Source organism: Dipodomys spectabilis, unplaced genomic scaffold (assembly GCF_019054845.1).
Source record: "Dipodomys spectabilis isolate Male_0828 unplaced genomic scaffold, ASM1905484v1 ptg000104l, whole genome shotgun sequence".
In the NCBI taxonomy this organism is placed as follows: domain Eukaryota; kingdom Metazoa; phylum Chordata; class Mammalia; order Rodentia; family Heteromyidae; genus Dipodomys; species Dipodomys spectabilis.
In genome coordinates, this window is record NW_024870781.1 from 1,453,921 (window position 1) to 1,474,860 (window position 20,940).

General features: G+C 40.3%; 1 protein-coding gene, 1 non-coding gene and 1 pseudogene across 5 annotated transcripts in view; 1 reads left to right on the top strand and 2 right to left on the bottom strand.

The window, feature by feature from the left end:
* Rreb1 (ras responsive element binding protein 1) overlaps window positions 1-20,940 on the bottom strand; it is a 155,477-nt gene that overhangs the window by 59,185 nt on the left and 75,352 nt on the right. For all 4 annotated transcript variants that reach the window (XM_042687143.1, XM_042687140.1, XM_042687141.1 and 1 more), the window contains exons 3-6: window positions 17,622-17,737; window positions 15,492-15,704; window positions 11,531-11,620; window positions 9,931-10,094 (exon numbers count right to left, since the gene is read on the bottom strand). In XM_042687143.1, coding sequence (XP_042543077.1) covers window positions 9,931-10,094; window positions 11,531-11,620; window positions 15,492-15,662 — 425 coding nt within the window. In that variant the 5' untranslated portion in view covers window positions 15,663-15,704; window positions 17,622-17,737. The remainder of the gene's footprint in view (window positions 1-9,930; window positions 10,095-11,530; window positions 11,621-15,491; window positions 15,705-17,621; window positions 17,738-20,940) is intronic.
* On the bottom strand, window positions 17,176-17,256 carry LOC122114058. Its single transcript, XR_006148516.1, has one exon. It is a non-coding gene; the product is annotated as a small nucleolar RNA SNORD121A (small nucleolar RNA).
* LOC122114057 lies at window positions 20,085-20,167 on the top strand (annotated as a pseudogene).

Here is a 20,940-nt window from a genome sequence, read left to right on the forward strand (position 1 = left end):
GCACAAGACGCTGAGTTCAGTCCAGTACTGAGTAGTGAGCGCGCACACACACAGACACACACAGACACACAGACACACACACACATATGGCTGCTCAATGGAGCTATTTATGCTCATCATATAATAGTGACAATTCTAGCATGAAAATAAAAAGTTTAACACTGAAAATAACATTATGAGAACATGGAATCATGTTGTGAAGAAGGAAAACAGTGACACAGTGCTTTTTTTCTCCATTATTTCTCATTTACTAGTTAAAAACATATCTCTATGGGGAGGTGGAGAGGGAAGGGATAGTAAGAGAAAAACAAAGGAGGGGGTAACAATGTTCAAAAGGAAATGTACTCATTACCTTACTCATGTAACTGTAACCCCTCTGTGCAGTGTCTTACAATTAAAAATGTTTTGGGGGGGATCTGGTCATGGGGCCTGAACTCTGGGTCTGGGCGCTGTCCCTCAGCTCTTCAGCTCAAGGCTAGCGCTCTACCACTTGAGCCACAGCGCCACTTCCGGCTTTTTTTTTCCTTTTTGCTTATGTGGTGCTGAGGAATCAAACCCAGGGCCTCAAGCATGCAAGGCAAGAGCTCTACCACTGAGCCACCTTCCCAGCCCTAAAAATTTTTTTTTAATGAATTACAAGACATGGAAAAAAAAACCCAACATGTCTCTAAGCCAAACAGCATACATGCATCTCTTTGCACTGCATGTTACTTCCAACCTTTCTTCTTCTGTAAAATGGAGTAATTATGTAAACCTTCAAGAGAAAACGGGAATCAACAAGGAAATGAAAGCTGAACAGTGCCATAAACCAACCTGATCTAAGAGCACACTATACACTCCACCCAAGAACACTAAAGTACACAGGCTTCTCCAACAGGTGTGGAACATTCCCCTGGACAGACCATACGCTAAAGAATAAAACTAGACGGACAGACCATATGCTAGGATTGCAATCATTTGAAGTATACTCATCAACTATAATGGAGTACAACTAGAAATCAATAACAGAAAGCCATCCAGGAAGTTAAAAATCTGCAGGAATTGAACAATACAATTCTAAATAACTAATGGGTAAAGAAGAAATCATAAGGGAAATTAGAATGACATGGATGAAAAGAAAATCACAGATTGGCCTGGTTGTGCATGCTTGTAATTCTAGGATCATGAGTTTGGGACCAGCCAAGACACTGTCTCAAAAAACAAAAAGGAGAAATAAAACATCATACATAAAGACTAATGATGGCATAAAGACTGAGTGATGGCACTTGTAGTCAGAGCTCCTCAGGAAACAGATCTGAGGAACACAGTTCAAAAGCAGCCTGGGTTCAAAAAGAATTGTACTGATTGTACCTGATTCATGTAATTGTAACCCCTCTGTATGTCAACTACACAAAAACATTAAAAAAAAAACAAAAAAATCCCCAGCCTGGGCAGGCAAATCCCAGAGACTTTTATCTCAAATTAAGTAACAAAAAAGCCAAAAGTGGAGGCACGGTTAAGTGGTAAAGTGCCAGCCAGGACTGTAAAGTCCAAGAGAGAATACAAGAACCCGGGAAGAGTTTGAAACAAAATTTTAAAAAAAGATTTTTTTCAAGTGGTAAAAAGCATTTATGAAAAACTCATTAATTAACATCACATTTAACAGAGAAAGACAGAAATGCTTTCTTCCTGGAATCAGAAATAACTTATATTTAACATTATACTGAAGTCAAATCAGGCAAGAAAGAGAAAAAGATGGTCTGGGAAGGTGGCTCAGTGGTAGAGCGCTTGCCTTGCATGCATGAGGCCCTGGGTTTGATTCCTCAGCACCACATAAGCAAAAAGAAAAAAAAAGCCAGAAGTGGCACTGTGGTTCAAGTGGTAGAGCGTTAGCCTTGAGCTGAAGAGCTGAGGGACAGCGCCCAGGCCCAGAGTTCAGACTCCACAACCCGACCCCCCCCGAAAAAAAGAAAGAGAAAAAGAAGGAAGACTAAAACTGTATATAAAACAAATGCCATAATCTTAATAAACCCATTAAATAATTATAGAAATTAAGAAATGAGGACTGTAAAGCTGCAAGAAACAATATCAAACTTTAAATTTTAATTGTTTTTACATACATCAATAAACAACTGAAGAACTGAAATTAGAAAATGATTTTACCCATAGTACTACCACAAAGAAAAAAAACAAGTTTAATAAAATAAAACAAAGAAAAAGGCCGGATGCTGGTGGATCCCACCTGTACCCCTAACTACTCAGGAGGCTGATAGATGAGGATTGACTCTTAACTTCAATTGATCACCAAAAAGCCTGCAGTGGAACTGTGTGGCTCAAGTGGCAAAGTGCTATCCTTGGGCACAAAAGCTCAAGGACAGCACCCAGGACCAGCCAGCACAAAACAAAAACAAAGAAAAAGAAATTTAAAAAGGTAATCACCAGGGATGGGCATATATCATAGTGATAGAATCTTGCCTAGTATGGGCAAAGCTCTGGGTTCAACCACTAGCATCACTAGCAACACACACACACACACACACACACACACACACACACACACACACACACATACTACCAAAATTGATACACATGCTGAATGTAATTCCTATTATTCTAACTGACCTTTCTGCACAGAGAAGCTGTTCCTAATATTTAGACAGAAATTCAAGTAGCAGACTAGACTAGTCAAAATCATTTTGAAAAAGACTTAAATTGAAAGTCTCAGGCTTTCTTACTACAAAACTCAAAAATAATGTGATGGCTGTTCGCAATAGCTAGGATATGGAAACAACCTAGATGCCCCACCACAGATGAATGGATCCAAAAATTGTGGTATCTATACACAATGGAATATTATGCAGCCATTAGAAATGACAAAATAATGGCATTTGCAGGGAAATGGATGGAGCTAGAAGGAATCATGTTGAGTGAGGTAAGCCAAGAACAAAGAGACAAACGGTACATGGTCTCCCTGATAAGTGGATGCTAAATCCAAAATGTTAGGTGATACGACAAAACTAACAGGACTTAAGAAACAAAGAACTCCCGCTCATCTGGTTGAACCACTACTAAATATCCCCATGCTGCTGATCACAAATATGGTATATAACATGTGAACACTGTTATATATTACAGACTGTGATAGACAATTTGCTCCAGGAAAGTTAGAATGAACTTGTGACTTTGAAATTATGTAATCACTTAATCACAATCAAAAAAAAAAAAAAAGAACCTTGGGGAAGGGAGGGAGGGAGGGGATGGTAGGGGGAAAACAATGGAGGGGGTAACAATGTTCAAGAGGAAGTGTACACATTACCTCACTCATGTAACTGTAACCCTCTGTATAGTATCTTTACAATAAAAAAAAATAATGTGATGGTCTTAGGTACATACATAGACAGGTGGGTAGAACAGAGGAGCAAAAGACTTCATTTATAGTCAATTTTGAAGAAGTGGTAAGACTGCTGAGTAAGGGAAAGAAAAGCCTCTTCGGCAAGAGACTTGGATCCCTTCCTTATACTTTACACAAATATTACTCAAAATGAATCATTAACTTAAGTGATGGAACTAAAACTATCAAGCTTGTGAGCTACTACTACTTCATACCTAGCAAGGTGGTTGTAATACGAAAGACAGTAACACACAATGGCTAGAATGTAGAGAAACTGGAATCCCTGTGCATTAATAATGGGAAATAAAATGGTATGACCACTTTGGAATACAGCTTGGCATGTCCCCTCAAAATGTTAAAGGTGGACCTACTACATGGTTCAAAAATTGTACTTCTAAATGTCTACCAAGAGAAATAAAAGTGTATGTTCATGAGACAATCGAGATGTTGGGAGCAGTATTATTCATAATAGCCTGTAAAGTAGAAACAACCCAAATGCCTCGGCAAAAACTCAACAGAGAAACCGCAGATCTAAACAGCTGCATAGATCAACTAGACTTAACAGACATTTACCGAACATTTCACCCAGCAGCATCAGAATACACGTTTTTCTCAGCAGCACATGGAACGTTTTCTAAAATAGACCACATTTTAGGCCACAAAGCAAACTTGTCTAAATTCAGAAACATTGAAGTTATACCTTGCATTCTCTCTGACCACAAGGGAATAAAGTTAGAACTCAACACCAAAAGCCACCAAAGAAAGTCCGGTATCACATGGAGGCTGAACAACACACTGCTGAATCATGAGTGGGTCATGGAAGAGATTAGAAAGGAAATTCAAATGTTCATGCTATTCAACAAAAATGAACACACAAAATACCAGCTCCTCTGGGACACAGCAAAGGCAGTACTCAGAGGCAAGTTTATAGCTCTGAGCTCCTACATCAACAAATTGGAGAGATCTGAAACTAACAATTTAATGACACATCTAAACCTCCTTGAAAAAGAGCAGCAAGATAAACCCCAATCCAGTAGACGGAAAGAAATAATCAAAATTAAATCAGAATTAAATGAATTAGAATCCAAAAAAACTATAGAAAGAATCAACAAAACAAAGAGTTGGTTCTTCGAAAAACTTAACAAAATTGACAGACCCTTAGCAAATCTTATCAGAAAAAGAAGAGAACACACCCAAATTAATAAACTCAGAGATGAGAATGGAAACATCACCACGGAAACAAGCAAGATTCAGAACATTATAAGGGAATACTTCTCAAAACTTTATGCTAATAAGTTTGAGAACTTGACAGAAATGGACCTCTTCCTAGCAAATATTGACATGCCAAAACTAAACCAAGATGAGGTAAACTATCTTAACAGGCCCATATCAAGCATTGAAATAGAAACAGCAATAAGAGACCTCCCAGCTAAGAAAAGTCCAGGACCAGATGGTTTTACAGCGGAATTTTACAAGGCCTTCAAAGCAGAGCTCACACCAATTCTCCTCCAACTCTTCAATGAAATTGAAAGAGAAAGCTCACTACCGAACACATTCTATGAAGCCATCATAACCCTCATCCCAAAACCAGGTAGGGACTCATCAAAGAAAGAGAACTATAGACCCATTTCTTTGATGAACATTGATGCAAAACTTCTCAACAAAATTTTGGCCAATCGACTTCAACAATTCATCCAAAAAATCATACACCACGATCAAACAGGATTCATTTCAGGGATGCAAAGCTGGTTCAATATACGCAAATCAATTAATATTATTCATCACATCAACAGGAGCAAGAATAAGAACCACATGGTTATCTCAATAGACGCAGAAAAAGCATTTGACAAGATCCAACACCCCTTTATGATGAAGGTTTTGGAAAAATTAGGAATCCATGGAACATTCCTCAATACAATAAAGGCTGTATATGACAAACCTACAGCCAGCATTATACTCAATGGTGAAAAACTAAAGCCATTTTCTCTTAACTCAGGAACAAGACAAGGATGCCCACTCTCTCCACTTCTCTTCAATCTAGTATTAGAATGCCTAGCTACAGCAATAAGACAAGATGCAGACATAAAGGGGATCCAAATAGGGAAAGAAGAAATAAAACTCTCCCTCTTTGCAGATGACATGATCTTGTATTTAAAGAATCCCATAGACTCCACTCCCAAATTACTCAAGCTGATTCAAAACTTTGGCAAAGTAGCAGGTTATAAAATTAACCCCCAAAAATCAATGGCTTTTCTGTATGCCAACAATGAGAAAAGTGTGGCTGAAATTAGGAAAGCAACTCCATTTGTAATAGCCTCACAAAAAATAAAATACCTAGGAATTAACTTAACTAAAGAAGTGAAGGACCTCTATGATGAAAACTTTAAAATCTTGAAAAAGGAAATCAACACAGAACTTAAAAAATGGCAAAACCTCCCATGCTCCTGGATTGGAAAGATTAACATCGTGAAAATGGCAATACTGCCCAAGGCTATCTACAAATTCAACGCAATACCTATCAAAATTCCACCCTCATTCTTCAAGGAAATAGAAGAGGCAATCCAAAAATTCATATGGAACAATAAAAGACCCCGAATAGCAAAAACACTCCTCAACGGAAAGAATACTGCTGGAGGAATATCAATACCAAATTTCAAACTCTACTATAAAGCCATAGTAATCAAAACAGCTTGGTATTGGCATAAGAACAGACCTCAGGACCAATGGAATAGAATTGAAAACCCAGAAATGAACCTACAGACCTATAGCCATCTAATCTTCGATAAGGGAGCTAAAACAATAGAATGGAAGACAGACAGCCTCTTCAGTAAATGGTGCTGGCAAAACTGGTTAACTACATGTAGAAAACTAAAGCTAGATCCTTATATATCACCCTGCACCAGAATCAACTCCAAATGGATCAAAGACCTTGAACTCAAAGCAGACACTCTGAAAACATTACAGGATGGAATAGGAGAAACCCTGGGTCTCCTTGGCTCAGGCCGAAATTTTCTGAATAGAGACCCGGAAACACAACAAATCAAAGAAAGGCTGGACAAATGGGATTGTATAAGGTTGCAGAGCTTCTGCAGGGCAAATGACATAGCTAGCAAGATCAATAGAAAGCCCACGGACTGGGAGAAGATCTTTACTAGCCATACAACGGACAAGGGTCTCATATCTAAAATATACTTGGAACTCAAAAAATTAAACCACCCAACAACAAATCCTCAAAGAAACAACTGCCCAATAAGTAAGTGGGCGAAAGACTTAAAGAGAAGCTTCTCTGAAGAAGAAAGAAGGATGGCCAATAGACACATGAAGAAATGTTCAACATCCCTAGCCATAAAAGAAATGCAAATCAAAACAACATTGAGATATCACCTCACTCCAGTTAGAACAGCAAAAATCAAGAACTCTAACAACAACAGATGCTGGAGGGGATGTGGACAGAAAGGAACCTTACTTCATTGTTGGTGGGAATGTAAACTTGTTCAACCACTTTGGAAAGCAGTATGGAGGTTCCTCAAAAGACTCCACATAGAGCTCCCCAACGACCCAGCAATCCCACTTTTGGGCATTTACCCAAATGATCACAAACAAGGCCACACTAAAGCTACCAGCACAACTATGTTTATTGCAGCATTATTTACCATAGCTAAGACATGGAACCAACCCAGATGCCCCTCAGTAGATGAATGGATCAAGAAGATGTGGTATATATACACAATGGAATTCTATGCCTCCATCAGAAAGAATGACATTGCCCCATTTGTTAGGAAATGGAAAGGCTTGGAAAAAATTATATTAAGTGAAGTAAGCCAGGCCCAAAGAAACATAGGTCCCATGGTTTCCCTTATTTGCAATATCTAGTATAGGTATGAGTCAAGCGGAAAAAGTCAGATAATGTGATGTTAGGAAAATAAAACCTCAAATATGTATTTTAATGTTTTTGTTTCTTTCATGCATGTGTTTCTAATGCATTTATAAGATTATTTCTTTGTTGCTTTGTGTGTCCCTCCCCCACAGTGTAACCCCTACTTTCCCTATATTTGATGTCAGTATAACATGTGGAGGAGATGGGGACAAACAAGTCGTTTAAGGATTCAGGTGGACCTGTTGCAACAATGAGAAGTACAAAATGTCATGTCAAAACCAGCTTTACAATGTCGGTGGGGGGGGGGGGGGGAGGGGGGGTATGATTGGGTGGGAGGGAGGGGGGAGGCTGGGAAGGGAGGTGAAGGGTAAACAAAGGAGGAGGATGCAATGCTTGGTAAGAAATGTATGCATTATCCTGCCCATGTAATTGTAACCCCTCTGTACAGTATGTTCTCAAATAAAATAAAATAAAATTAAAAAAAAAAAAAAAAAAAAAAAAAAAGAAACAACCCAAATGTCTACCAAATGAAGAAGAGAGATAAAGCAAGGTACATTTCTAATATTAGCAAACCCTAAAATTGACCAACTTGTATACTTCAAATGGGTGAAGCACATGATAAGAATTATATCTCAATTTTATATTTACTTTTTGCACTCAAAAAACAAAAACAACAACAAAAAAAGGGCTGGGAAGGTGGCTCAGTGGTAGAGCGCTTGCCTTGCATGCATGAGGCCCTGGGTTTGATTCCTCAGCACCACATAATCAGAAAAACCCAGAAGTGGCACTGTGGCTCACGTGGTAGAGCTTTAGCCTTAAGCTGAAGAGCTGAGGGACAGCACCTAGGTAGAGTTCAGGCCATGATTGACCAAAAAAAAATAAGAAGAAGAAAGAAAGAAAACATATCAATAAAATAAAGGAAATGGAAGAAATGGAAAGTATCTTAGCCCAGTGTCTGACTCATGGGGACACTATAGTTTCACTAATGGTTATTTGTAAAATACAGAGACATCTCTTATCAAAGATAGTTATGGCATCATTTATAGATATATTTAACATGTTTATATATTTAATCACAAACATCTCAAAATGGGCAATTTTTCAAATCAGGAGTGACTGGCTGAAGACCAGAGATGTCCCAAGTAGAATCACTGTCGGTCAGTCATCAGGACCAGAGGGATCCTTTTCATCGGTGCACCCACTAGCCTCTGTCAATTTATAGATGCTCTTGGAAAGTACCCTTGATACCTCCAAGACCAGACTGGAAAGGAAAAATACCAAGTAGGCCAAGGGCATTTTGGGGAGGAAAGATGGGGCAAATGGAAGAGATCGAATGGAACAGAAGCCACATTAATTCCAAATGACAAACATAATGGTAAAATAGCAAAAATAAAATGTAAAATAGCATATTAAAGAAATAGTGAGGCTGGGAATGTGGCTTAGTGGTAGAGTGCTTGCCTCGCATGCATGAAGCCCTGGGTTCGATTCTTCAGTACCACATACACAGAAAAAGCCAGAAGTGGTGCTGTGACTCAAGTGGTAGAGTGCTAGCCTTGAGCAAAAGAAACTCAAGGACCCAGGCTATGAATTCAAGCCCAGGACTGGGGCTGGGCGGGGTGGGGGGGCGGGGGGTGGGAAGAAAAAGAAATGGTGACTATTCACCCCTCTCCCCAAAAGAAATGAGGTAAAGATAATAACCTATCAGAAATTCCTAAGAGGAAAAAAAAATTATTATTATTTTTTTTGGGGGGGGGGGGGGGGTCCGGTCGTGGGGCTTGAACCCTGGGCCTGGGCGCTGTCCCTCAGCTCTTCAGCTCAAGGCTAGCGCTCTACCACTTGAGCCACAGCACCACTTTCCGGCTTTTTTCTTTTTGCTTATGTGGTGCTGAGGAATCAAACCCAGGGCCTCATGCATGCAAGGCAAGCGCTCTCCCACTGAGCCACCTTCCCAGCCCAGAAAATTTTTTTTACAAGGGCCAATACATTGCAAAACTTCTTTAAACTATTCACTCCTTTCATGAAGTCATATAATATCTGACTTCTAGACATTCAGATGAATAATTCTACAGGTTAACAATTACTATAGCATTATTCAATTCCTAGTATCTACCACCACCACCACCACAATAACAAAATCCAAAAACTTAGAAGAATGCTGACTAGAAAGAAATATAGAAAAATTTAACTTGATTTTATGAGGTGAAATTTTATTTCTTTTTTCCTAGAGTGTCCTAAAATGCTTGTATAAAAAAGAACTATTAGCTGGGTGCCAGTAGCTCTCACAGTTCAAAGCCAGCCTGGGCAGGAAAGTCGGTGAGACTCTTATCTCCAATAAATGACCAGAAAACTGGAAGTGGCCCTGTGGCTCAAGTGGTAGAGTACTCGCTTTGAGCTGAAGAACTGAGGGACAGCACCCAGGCCCAGAGTTCAAGCCCCATGACTGACTAAAAAAAAGAAAAAGAAAGAAACTCCAATTGGCTCATCAGAGGATTGACTCTGGTTTATTCTGAAGAGCCACAAACCTAGGTTGGAACATGAATTTCATACCACCAGATGCTCTTGACACTCTGAGATGGTATGGATAGGCAAACAAACCCACACTAAGTTTTTCTCTAAGGGGAAACTGAACATTGTCCAATGGCTCAGAGGAATCAGCTGCTCAAGGAAAGTGTGCCTCACCTACCTGTGCATGTTCCCATTGGTGGTGAAAGACTGGCCACACACAGTACACTTGTAAGGCCTCTCGCCAGAATGCACTAGCATGTGGCGATCCAGGGAGCTGGCTGAGCTCAGCGACTTCCCACAGATGCTGCATGAGTGGTCGGCTCCTCCAGTGTCCGTGTTATGCTGCAGAAAGCAATCAGTGCACTGGTCAGTGATTAGGATGGATAAAAACTCTACTTCAAGGAATAAAGGTCTAGATCTTCATAACAACCAGTGAAATTTCTTGGCTATTTTTTTCTGTTTCTTCTCAAAGTGTCAAAGGCACTGTTTTGTATGATCATCTATTCCATATTCTAGCTTGGAAAATTGTTTATAAGAAACAATATGGATTAGCTGACCACATACATAAAATCCTATGAGGATAAGGACTCAACTACAAGACAAATAGATGAAATTTGATTTTCACACTGAGTAGTTTTGGCTTTTGAAATATGTTGAAAGGTATTTCTATCCAAACCCAAGGTACTTTGGTAACTTGATGTTTTTATTTTTATTATTATTTGTATATGTTATTACAATTGGTGTTATGGTTTTAATAGGTCATTAATCTACTATTCTCTGTTCAATTGCTTGTCATTAATTATGATGAATCTTATATTAAAGGAAAAAAGATCCCAGATCAAGGAAATTTATATAAAGAATGGGGGAGAGGGTATTTGAGCCAGTCAAGCTCAAAAACCCAAATATTGTGTTTTTGCTTATATATATATATGTATATATACAATCTTTACCTAAATTATGAAGATATTCATAACAATGAGAGGTAATTATAAAAGAGGAACAAGTCTGGAGGGGACCATTTGAAGAGACAGGAGGCAAAGAATAGATATTGGGAAATGAAGAAGATTGAATTTTTATATATACATACATATTCACACTTATATAATTGTATGCTCTATACATAACATATTATATATATATATATACATATATATATATATATATATATATATATAAATAGTATGATAAACCCCACAAAACACCCACCAAAGTGGGGTAGCAGAAAGGAAGTGGGTTACAAGAATAGAAGGGGTGAACTTGTTCAATGTATTGCATACACCCATATAATTATCATGATGAAAGCCCCTTGCACTACTAATGTATCTAACTTAAAAAAAAAAAAAAAAAGAACAGGAAGGCGAAGCATAGTGGTACACAATTATAATCCAACCACCAGAAGGCTGAGGCAGGAGGGTTGCAGGTTTGAGGCTACTCTGAGGTACATTGAGAGACAGTGTCTCTCAGTACAAAAAGAAGGGAGAAGGGTATTAATATCTACCACCTCCTCATATTATAAAGATTCAGCTCATACTAACTAACTTCTGGTACTATAAGTAGTCAGTTAACTAGATGTTTACTAAATTCTGCAAAGGTATTCTGTGCTGATCTGACTCAATTAGAGTAACATATACACACAAAAATTATTTCCTAACTACATACTAAAATTGATTAAATGTTACATATTAAATACAGCTCACAATTCATTCTATAAGTGAAATCGCCTTATCTTCTGTTAATGAACATTAATTTAAAACTCAAACACAAAAACAGCAGCCAACCTGACGAATGTGCATAGTCAACTGGTGCTGGGTAGTGCAAATCTTTTCACACAGGGGACAGTTGTAGGAAGACTTTTCTTCTTTCATTTCCTAAAAGAGAAATTAAAATGGATGAGTATGTACTAAAATATTAAACATCAGGATTTTATTTTTCCACAAGCACTTAACACAGCAACTCATTATGGATCCCATTTTCTGTGTGAGGAAACTCAAAGTACAGAGGGGCAAGTAATTTGTCCCAAACCATAGAAAAACAAGTAAACAAAACTGGGTTAAAACAGGCCAGCTACTCCATAGCCCATGCCCTAAATGATACTACACAAAATTTTGTCAAAGAAAGGATTAACCCCAAGGCACAGAAAGCAAATACCCTTGTGGTTGCTCATGAGAGATGGTGAAAATAAAAGTCACACTAAAGACTATAAAACAAATGGTACCATATAAACCAAATAGGTGAAGTGAATTGTGCAATGCTATCTAGCTCTCAGTTACCATCTTTGTCACTCCTCTCCCAAGACTAGCAAGTCTCATTCTATGCACTACAATCTCCCCCCGTTTCCCCCCCCCCCAAACCCTGCAACCTGTGGAAGTTGGGGCTGAGAAGTAAGTATGCCAGACAGCCTTATATTTTCTCACTCTCAAATTATAAGGAGGTTGAGAATCTCAGAGACACTAAAAAAGGGGGGAGGGAGTGGGGCTCTGTACAACACCTTTATAGCAACAATAAAATTTTTTTAAGTCCTCTACTTTTCTCAGAGGTATAATAGTGGTGGTTGGTGAGTGGGGAGTAGTGGGGATTAACACTTTCTCAGTTCAGTTCTACAGTGATTCAGAATGGAGCTTGCCAAGAACCCCCACAAAGAAAAACAAAACCATAAGCAACAAGAGTACACGCAATAATAACAAGGAATATGTCACAGCTGGGACAAAACTTAAGGTCAGGTTCAAGCTGTAGAGCATTTTTGTCAAATCATCAGATTCCAACACACACACACACACCACCACACACCAGGCATAGTGACACACACACACACACACACACACACACACACACACACACACACACACACACACACACACACACACACACACACACACACACACACACACACACACACACACACACACACACACACACACACACACACACACACACACACACACACCCCGCATAGTGGCTCATGCCCAGAGCCCCAGAAACTTGGGATACTAATGTAAGAGGATCCCTTGAGTCCAAGAATTCACAACAGCCTGGGCAACATAGTAAGACCTCATCTCAATAAAAGTTCAGGCCTTCAAGTGGCCAGGCTCTTGAAAAGGCTTGAGTTCATCTTGAAGTAAGACACCAGATACACAGAGCAGAGAGGTTCATGGGGCTGGCTGATATTTACTCTAGGGTTGATCATTAACTGTAGCCAAACCTGAAGCTGACAATGGTGCCTTGCAGACCATAGGATAGGTCCATAAAATCCAAGGCAGTGGGGAAAAGGGCATTTTGTGGATTCAAATATAATTTTTAAAGTAAACTAAGAAGAGAGAGCATGTGATGCTATGAGAGGCTACTGGAGAATTTTAAGCCCAGTTATTGCAGCCTTACTGGAGGAAGCTGTGTACTTCCTGAGCTGAAAGATAAAATTAGCAGCTAATGTGATAACTAACCATTCCATAATGAAACAATCTGGCACCCTTGTCTGCATCACACTGGGGCTAATCTGTTCTGGCACTCTGTGCTCAGATGATTGGACCTTTCCCTAAACTCCCTCTGTACACCCTCCCCATCCACTTTCCAGGTAAGGAGGACACTTCATTCTTCACCAACTCTCTTTCCTCCTTGAGTTTTGTTTTCTCAAATTAGGTGCTGTATTAGCAGGCTACCTTTGGCCCAGATCTCCCTTTCAGCAACAAAGCCCATGAACCAGATCTTGGGAGGAGAAAAGAGGTAGATGACAAGTGGCCCAGTTACACCTACACACTTGCTTCCTAACTCCTGGGGAGCAACCTTCATTTAGCATGCAGGGATGGGAGGTACCGTGGGTGTCTTCTAGCCCTAACTACTGTCTCAGAATGACTGGGAAAGAAGCAGAGCCTGGACAGAGGCCAGCTCTGTTTGTGCTGGGGCAATGCTGTGCTATTTAAGGAAATGCTCTTCCCTATGCTCTACTCATTTTCAGCAGTCCAGAAAATTATAAGGAGTACAATGACTTTATCTTATTCATTCCCAAATGCCTGATTCTTGGCACTAATAGATTAAAATTGATAAATGGGTTGATGGACAGAGATGAGGACAGATAGATGGATAGATGGACAGGCACAAAAAAGTAGAAATAAACCTTTTCTTCCCAGAGCTAGGGCTCCTTCTTGACTCAGGCCACAGTCATACAGACTGAATATTTTCTCAGGTACCCATAGGAAGAGAGGCTCACGAAGGCAAGGAAGAAAAAAGAGAAAGGTATCATTGATCCAAACCTAAAACATCACTGAGATCTTTTGAGTATTCAGTCTTGAGGAAGGTGTGGAGAAATGCATAGTTTAACACACTGCTGGTGGGATTTGGGACTGGAACCACTTTTCCTAGAGGGAAAGCCTTAATTAATGTACTACTTTTGAGAACAACAACAAAAAATCATGTATGTGTTCAGAGAATTCTATATAAGGACAGTTGGAGAAGGATTATTGACAAAAAAGACAATTCACAAATCCAACAGGTTGCTTTCTTGTCCATCACTGGTTCCTAGATATGCTCAGAAGACTGTCTTCTCTCTAAAAGTCTAAATAAAACCAAAAAAGTAATATGAAAAGTCATTTCATAGTATATGAACTCTAGAAAACTGAGATCTATCCTCTGCCTGCCTCTTTGATCTACCTTATAGTCAACAACATGTTACTACTCTGACAGAATTTTTCAAAAGTGCTCTATATGTTAATTAATTAAAAATTAACATTTTAGCCAGGCATTAGTGGCTCATGCCTTTAATCTTAGCTATTCAGGAGACTGAGATCTGAGGATCACAGTTCAAAGCCAGCCTGCACAAGAAAGTCCATGAGACTCTTATCTCCAATAAAGCCACCAGAAAACCTGAAGTGGTGCTGTGACTCAAGTGATAGAGCACCAGCGTTGAGCTAAAGACCTGAAGGACAGGGCCCAGGCTCAGAGTTCAGGTCCTACGACCACCCCCCCCCCCAAAAAAAAATAATAATAACATTTTTATTTCCCAGTGGAGGCTATTGGAGGAGACAGGGACTTTTATTCCCGGGGCTGGGAAGGTGGCTCAGTGGTAGAGTGCTTGCCTTGCAAGCCTGAGGCCCTGGGTTCGATTCCTCAGCACCATATAAGCAAAAAGAAAAAAGCCGGCAGTGGCGCTGTGGCTCAAGTGGTAGAGCGCTAGCCTTGAGCTGAAGAGCTGAGGGATAGTGCCCAGGCCCAGAGTTCAGGCCCCACGACTGGACCCAAAAAAAAAAAAAAAAGAATCCTTCCCATTCTCTTTCTACCCACCTATTATTTCTGATCCCATGCTCACTGAAAATTGAAGATAAGTAGAATCTTAAATGTAATTCCCTAGAACCAAAATCTAAGAGTTTTCAAAATTGGAAAGCTGAGCAGCAGCCCCCCATACAAAAAATTATTTGTTAATGAATCTGAAAACACTATTAAAAATAAAGAAACCACATGACAGTAGAGAATCACTCAAGCTCACTACCTTGACCATTATATGAAGAAAGTTTGTTTAAAACCAAATCACCGGACAAAGGATAAAGGTAAGGAGGACACTGACATCCAGCCAAAAAAAAAAAAAAATCCTACAAGAAAGGAATCTGTTCCTGAAAGATGGCCTCTGGAGAGGTCTGTTTAATTCAGAGTGCATCGAAGGTTTAAATAAGAGAGGTAGGGATGGGGAAGGCTCTCAATGCTATCATAGACCTGATCCAGTGTGCTACTACTACCCAGCACACAGATACTTACCTGGTTCCTTCTGCCAATCCGATTTGGTCCTGGAGGCTTCACGGGGGACTTGATGCCCTGGGGGCTCCCACCATTCTCAGTTACATTCCCTAGACTCATTACTGCTGACATCATGGTATTGATGGAAGACAGGTCTGAGCCTTCCAAGCCAATGGGCGAACTGGACGTCATTGGGACAGGAATTTATGCTTCTACGAAGCCTCTGCCATAAAACTGAGAACCAGAAATTGCTGATATGATTATGGGGAAATGAAGGCTTCTGTCATAGCCAGGTATTGTTGGCCATGGCTATTATAATAAAGCAGAAAATGTACATCACTCTCCTTCCATCTAAGCTCACATGCCTACATGGTGACCAAAACGATTTAAGCTTTCATCCAATGACTCTTGGCATATCAAAGGCTAACCACTAACCTTATTTCCTGTTTGTCAAGAAAGGGAGGAGGAGGTTGGGGGTGAAGAGTAGAAAGAAGAGAAAAAGGAAAGAAAAAAACTTCAGGTGTCACTTAATTCCACTGGTACAATGTAATTGTTTTATTTCATTTTAGTATGCCAGTACTGGGCTTGAATTCAGGGTCTCTTATATCCTTTCTTGGCTTTTTTTTCCCCCAGCCACAACATCTCTAACTAGTTCCCAATCAAACTCAGCTTTAAATCTGGTGTATGCGGGGCTGGGAAGGTAGCTCAGTGGTAGAGCGCTTGCCTTGCATGTATGAAGCACTGGGTTCGATTCCTCAGCACCACATAAGCAAAAAGAAAAAAGTCAGAAAGTGGCGCTGTGGCTCAAGTGGTAGAGCGCCAGCCTTGAGCTGAAGAGCTGAGGGACAGCGCCCAGGCCCAGAGTTCAGGCCCCACGACCGTACCCCCCCAAAAAATAAAAAATAAATCTGGTGTATGCCTACTGCTTCTTCTTTTTTTTTTTGGGGGGGGGTGTCAGTCATGGGGCTTGAACTCTGGGTCTGGGCGCTGTCCCTCAGCTCTTCAGCTCAAGGCGAGCACTCTACCACTTGAGCCACAGCGTCACTTCCAGTTTTCTGATGGTTTATTGGAGATAAGAGTCTCATGGACTTTTCTGCCCAGGCTGGCTTTGAACCGTGATCCTCAGGTCTCAGCCTCCTGAGTAGGTAGAATTACAGGAGTCACCAGTGCCCAGCTTGCTTCTAATTTTTGCTGTTTCCTATAAATCACCAGATCTCTCACCTTTACTTCTTTACAATTTGCTAGGCTTTTTTTGCTCAGGGCTGTGTTCTGTGGCTTGAGCCACACATTCACTTCTGGATTTTTGCTGGATAATTGGAGATAATAGTCATACATTTTTGTGTTCTTGGGCTGGCTTCAAACCTTGATCCTCACATCTCAAACTCTTGAATAGCTAGAATTATAAGCCTAAGCCACCTTTGCGTGGCTACTATTTAATGGGAAGTCCAAATTCTATATCAGATTAGAAAAACCAGTCTTACTAGACCAAATTTCAAATCAACATTAAAAAAAAAGCCTATCTCTAGTTTTGCATAAGTTGCTACTGATGAACATTTGCATTTAGTTCAACTTAATTATATTAAGCATAAAATTTTCACATATTAAATATAGAGCCAGACTTTGAAACAAATCAATAAGGAAGATGTTTTCAATCTGCATGACAACTAATCATAAAGAATTATCATCAAGAAATACTTCTACTTTGGTCCAGGAAACTCAGTAGTTAAATTCCACATGAGATCATCAGATATGTGCTTGGAAATTATCACATCATTGTTTTCTGGACTGAGATCTATTGCAGAAATTAATTTTTTTTTTTTTTTTTTTGGTTGGTTGTGGGGCTTGAACTCTGGGCCTGGGCCCTGTCCTAGAGCTCTTTGGCTCAAGGCAAGGGCTCTACCACTTGAACCACAGGGCCACTTCCGGTTTTCTGGTCGTTTATTGGAGGTAAGAGTCTCCAATGGACTCCATGGACTCTCCTGGCCGGGTTGACTTTGAACCTCAATCCTCAGATCTCAGCCTACTGAGTAGCTAGGATTACAGGCACCAGAATTTAAATTTTCAAAGAGCTTGTTTCTTACAAATGTAAGAAGGTAATACTTTTTCCCCAGAAAATGGAAAGAAGAAAGACCACCCTCCATTGTTAATTACCTCCATTTTCTGAATCAACTGTTAAACTGTGGAAGTACCCTGTAGGAAGGCTCTTATCCAAGAGGAATAGGAGATGACTGTTTACTTCCTTCTTCTCTCGTTATCACTCATTGACACTGGAAAAGAAACAGATCAAAGGGTGCAGTGAATTCACCAACTTAGAAAAGCAAAAAAAAAGATTCAATAGCTGGGTATGTGGTGTGAGAGCATTGGGGAGGTAGAAGAGAGAACTGTGAATTTGAAGCCAACCTGGGCTATATAGCAATGTAATGTCAGACTACTACATTCATGAAAATACAAGGAACACAAATGAGAAGCCAATTGGAAGTCTTCTCTTTTTTCCAAAACCATATTCTATGGCTTCCCCCCCCCCAACATTATCTAATGTCCCCTACAGGGCTGCCCCCCTCCCTCCTAGCAGCCCAGAAAATCTGCAGCACTTGACTTTTTCAGTTTAACCATACTGTCTTTCATATTATGCTCTGTTTACTATCAGACCCTCTACTTGAACCAGTCATGCCTCTCCCTAAAACGGAACAAAGACGAAACAGTTAAGGAATTTACTGAAGGATCAGAGTTTAGATGCTATTAGGTCAGAGCTAAAAGAAACCTGGTAAACATGAGCCGAATGTACAAAGGAAAACTATAGCTCGTGCCATGTCATAATTTACTTCAAGCCTTACTTATGCATCCCCTGAACTTCACAGAAAGTCTGTGGTCACAGGTGTGGCCATAGGTATTAGTATTTCCTGTATTTTATCTGGGAAGATATTCTATATCTGAATCCCTACCAGTAATATTACATAAGTCTTATTATCCTACAGAAGCAGCATAAGAGCAAGCTCTTTTTTTTTTATGGTGGTCCTGAGATTTGAACTCTGTGCCTGGGTGCTTTCCCTGGGCTCCATTTGCTCAAGTCTAGCACTCCACCACTTGAGCCACAGCACCACCTCTGACTTTTTCTGTGATGAATTGGAGATAAGAGTCTCATAGACAATCTGTGATTCTCAGATCTCAGCCTCCTGAGTAGGCAGGATTATAGGTATTAGCCACCAGACCCAGCTTCAAGCTTATTTTTTTGGGGGGGTGGGGTAGGGAGGGTCAGTCTTGGGGCTTAAACTCTGGGCCTGGGCACTGTCCCTGAGCTCTTCAATTCAAGGTAAGAGATCTACCACTTGAACCACAGTACCACTTCCGATTTACTGGTGGTTAACTGGAAATAAGAGTCTCACAGATTTTCCTTGCCCAGGCTGGCTTTGAACTGCAATCCTCAGATCTCAGCCTCCTGAGTAGCTAGGATTACAGGCATGAGCCATCGGTGCTGGCTTCAAGCTTATTTTTAAAGAGGATATTTAAAAACAAGATTTGGTACGGTTTCTTTTGCCAACTTTATAGGGGATGTGAATATAAGAAATGTTCCTACCTAGAATAGCCACAAATGTGCAGCCTTGTAGAAGCAGAGCAGGAAAGGCTGGGCCTAGAACTTTATTAAATGTTGGAGGCTGAGGTATAGCTTAGTGGTAGAACAAGTGTCTAGTACTTACTAGGCTCTGGGTTCAATCTCCAGCATCCCCCACCAGAAAGGATAAAGTGTACCTTACACTTAATAGTTGGAATCTATCACCAAAGTTCATGTGTTGGAAACTTAATCCTTAAGTTGATAGGTTAATAATATTTAGGTGGGGCCTTCAGAAGGTAAACAGAATCACGCTATGTTGGGAAAGGGGGGTCCCATGGTAAGAATAATGATTAGTACAAAGGAACAATTGTACAAGAATATAATTTAGGACTCCTTATTCTGCTTCATCTGCCATCTTTCTCCATAAAGAGGAAAAGGGCAGAGGTAAAATAAAGTGAGAAAACCCAAACTTTCCCTTCTCTCTTTTTTTTGATAAGTTTTTTATTGTGAAAATACTGTACAGAGGGGTTACAGTTACATGAGCAAGGTAAAAAGTGCATTTCTTATCAAGCATTGTTGCCTCCTTCTTTGTTTTCCCTAGCATCCCTTCCCTCCCACCTCCATAACTACACTCCCCCGCCCCTTCCCTCTTTTTGAGACACTTTGAAGCTCAAGCTGGCTTTGACTTCCTGATTCTATTGCTCCAGCCTATCAAGTGCTGGAACTGCAGACTTGTACATCTAGCATCAATTACTGTCTTTCTATAAATAGACCATTTAAATTTATTTAAATTCTGCTTCCTTGTGCTTGCTTCAGCAGCACATATTAAAACTGCAATAAATTGGGGCTGGGAAGATGGCTCAGTGGTAAAGCACTTGCCTTGCATGCCTTGCATGCCTGAGGCCCTGGGTTCGATTCCTCAGCACCACATAAGCAAAAAGAAAAAAGTCAGAAGTGGCGCTGTGGCTCAAGTGGTAGAGCACTAGCCTTGAGCTGAAGAGCTGAGGGACAGCGCCCAGGCCCAGAGTCCAGGCCCCACGACCGGACCCCCCCCCCAAAAAAAAAAAACCAAAAACTGCAATCATACAGATTAGCATGGCCCCTGTACAAGGATCACATACAAATTCATGAAGCATTCTATATTTTTTAAAAATGTGCTTCTTTTTGGGTGCTGGTGGTTCACACCTGTAATCCTAGCTACTCAGGAGGCCGAGATCTGAGGATTGCAGCTCAAAAACACACTGGGGAGGAAGACCAAGAGAATCTTATTTCCAATAAACCACCAAAAAGCCAGATGTGAAGATATGGCTCAAGTGGTAGAACACTAGCCTTGAGCAAAACCAGTTCAGGGACAGCACCTAGGCCATGAGTTCAATCCCCAGGACGGGGGGTGAGGGGTTGCTTCCTGTTTCTAACCATCTTTTCTTTTGGAGTGATTTCTCTTTAACAAAAGAAAAAAGGCATTTATAAGAATATCTATACACATATAATATTTTTCTTTCTTAATAGATTGCTAACAAAAGTATCGATTATTCCTAGAATTTTTGTAACTAACCAGAATACAATTATGTATCTGGCTCAGAAATGGAAATGGAAACCTTCAGTACTAAATTCTCTCATTCTCTCTCTTTTTTTTTTTTTTTTTTTTTTTTGCGGGGGGGGGGGGGGGGGCGGGGGGGGTTGGTCATGGGGCCTGAACTCTGGGCCTGGGCACTGTCCCTCAGCTCTTTAGCTCAAGGCTAGCACACTACCACTTGAGCCACAGCGCCATTTCCGACTTTTCTGCTTATGTGGTGCTGAAGAATTGAATCCAGGGCCTCATACATGCAAGGCAAGCACTCTACCACGGAGCCACCTTCCAGCTCAATTCTCTCATTCTTTTAAATATATCTTCTTATAAATTCAATGTACAGTAAAGTA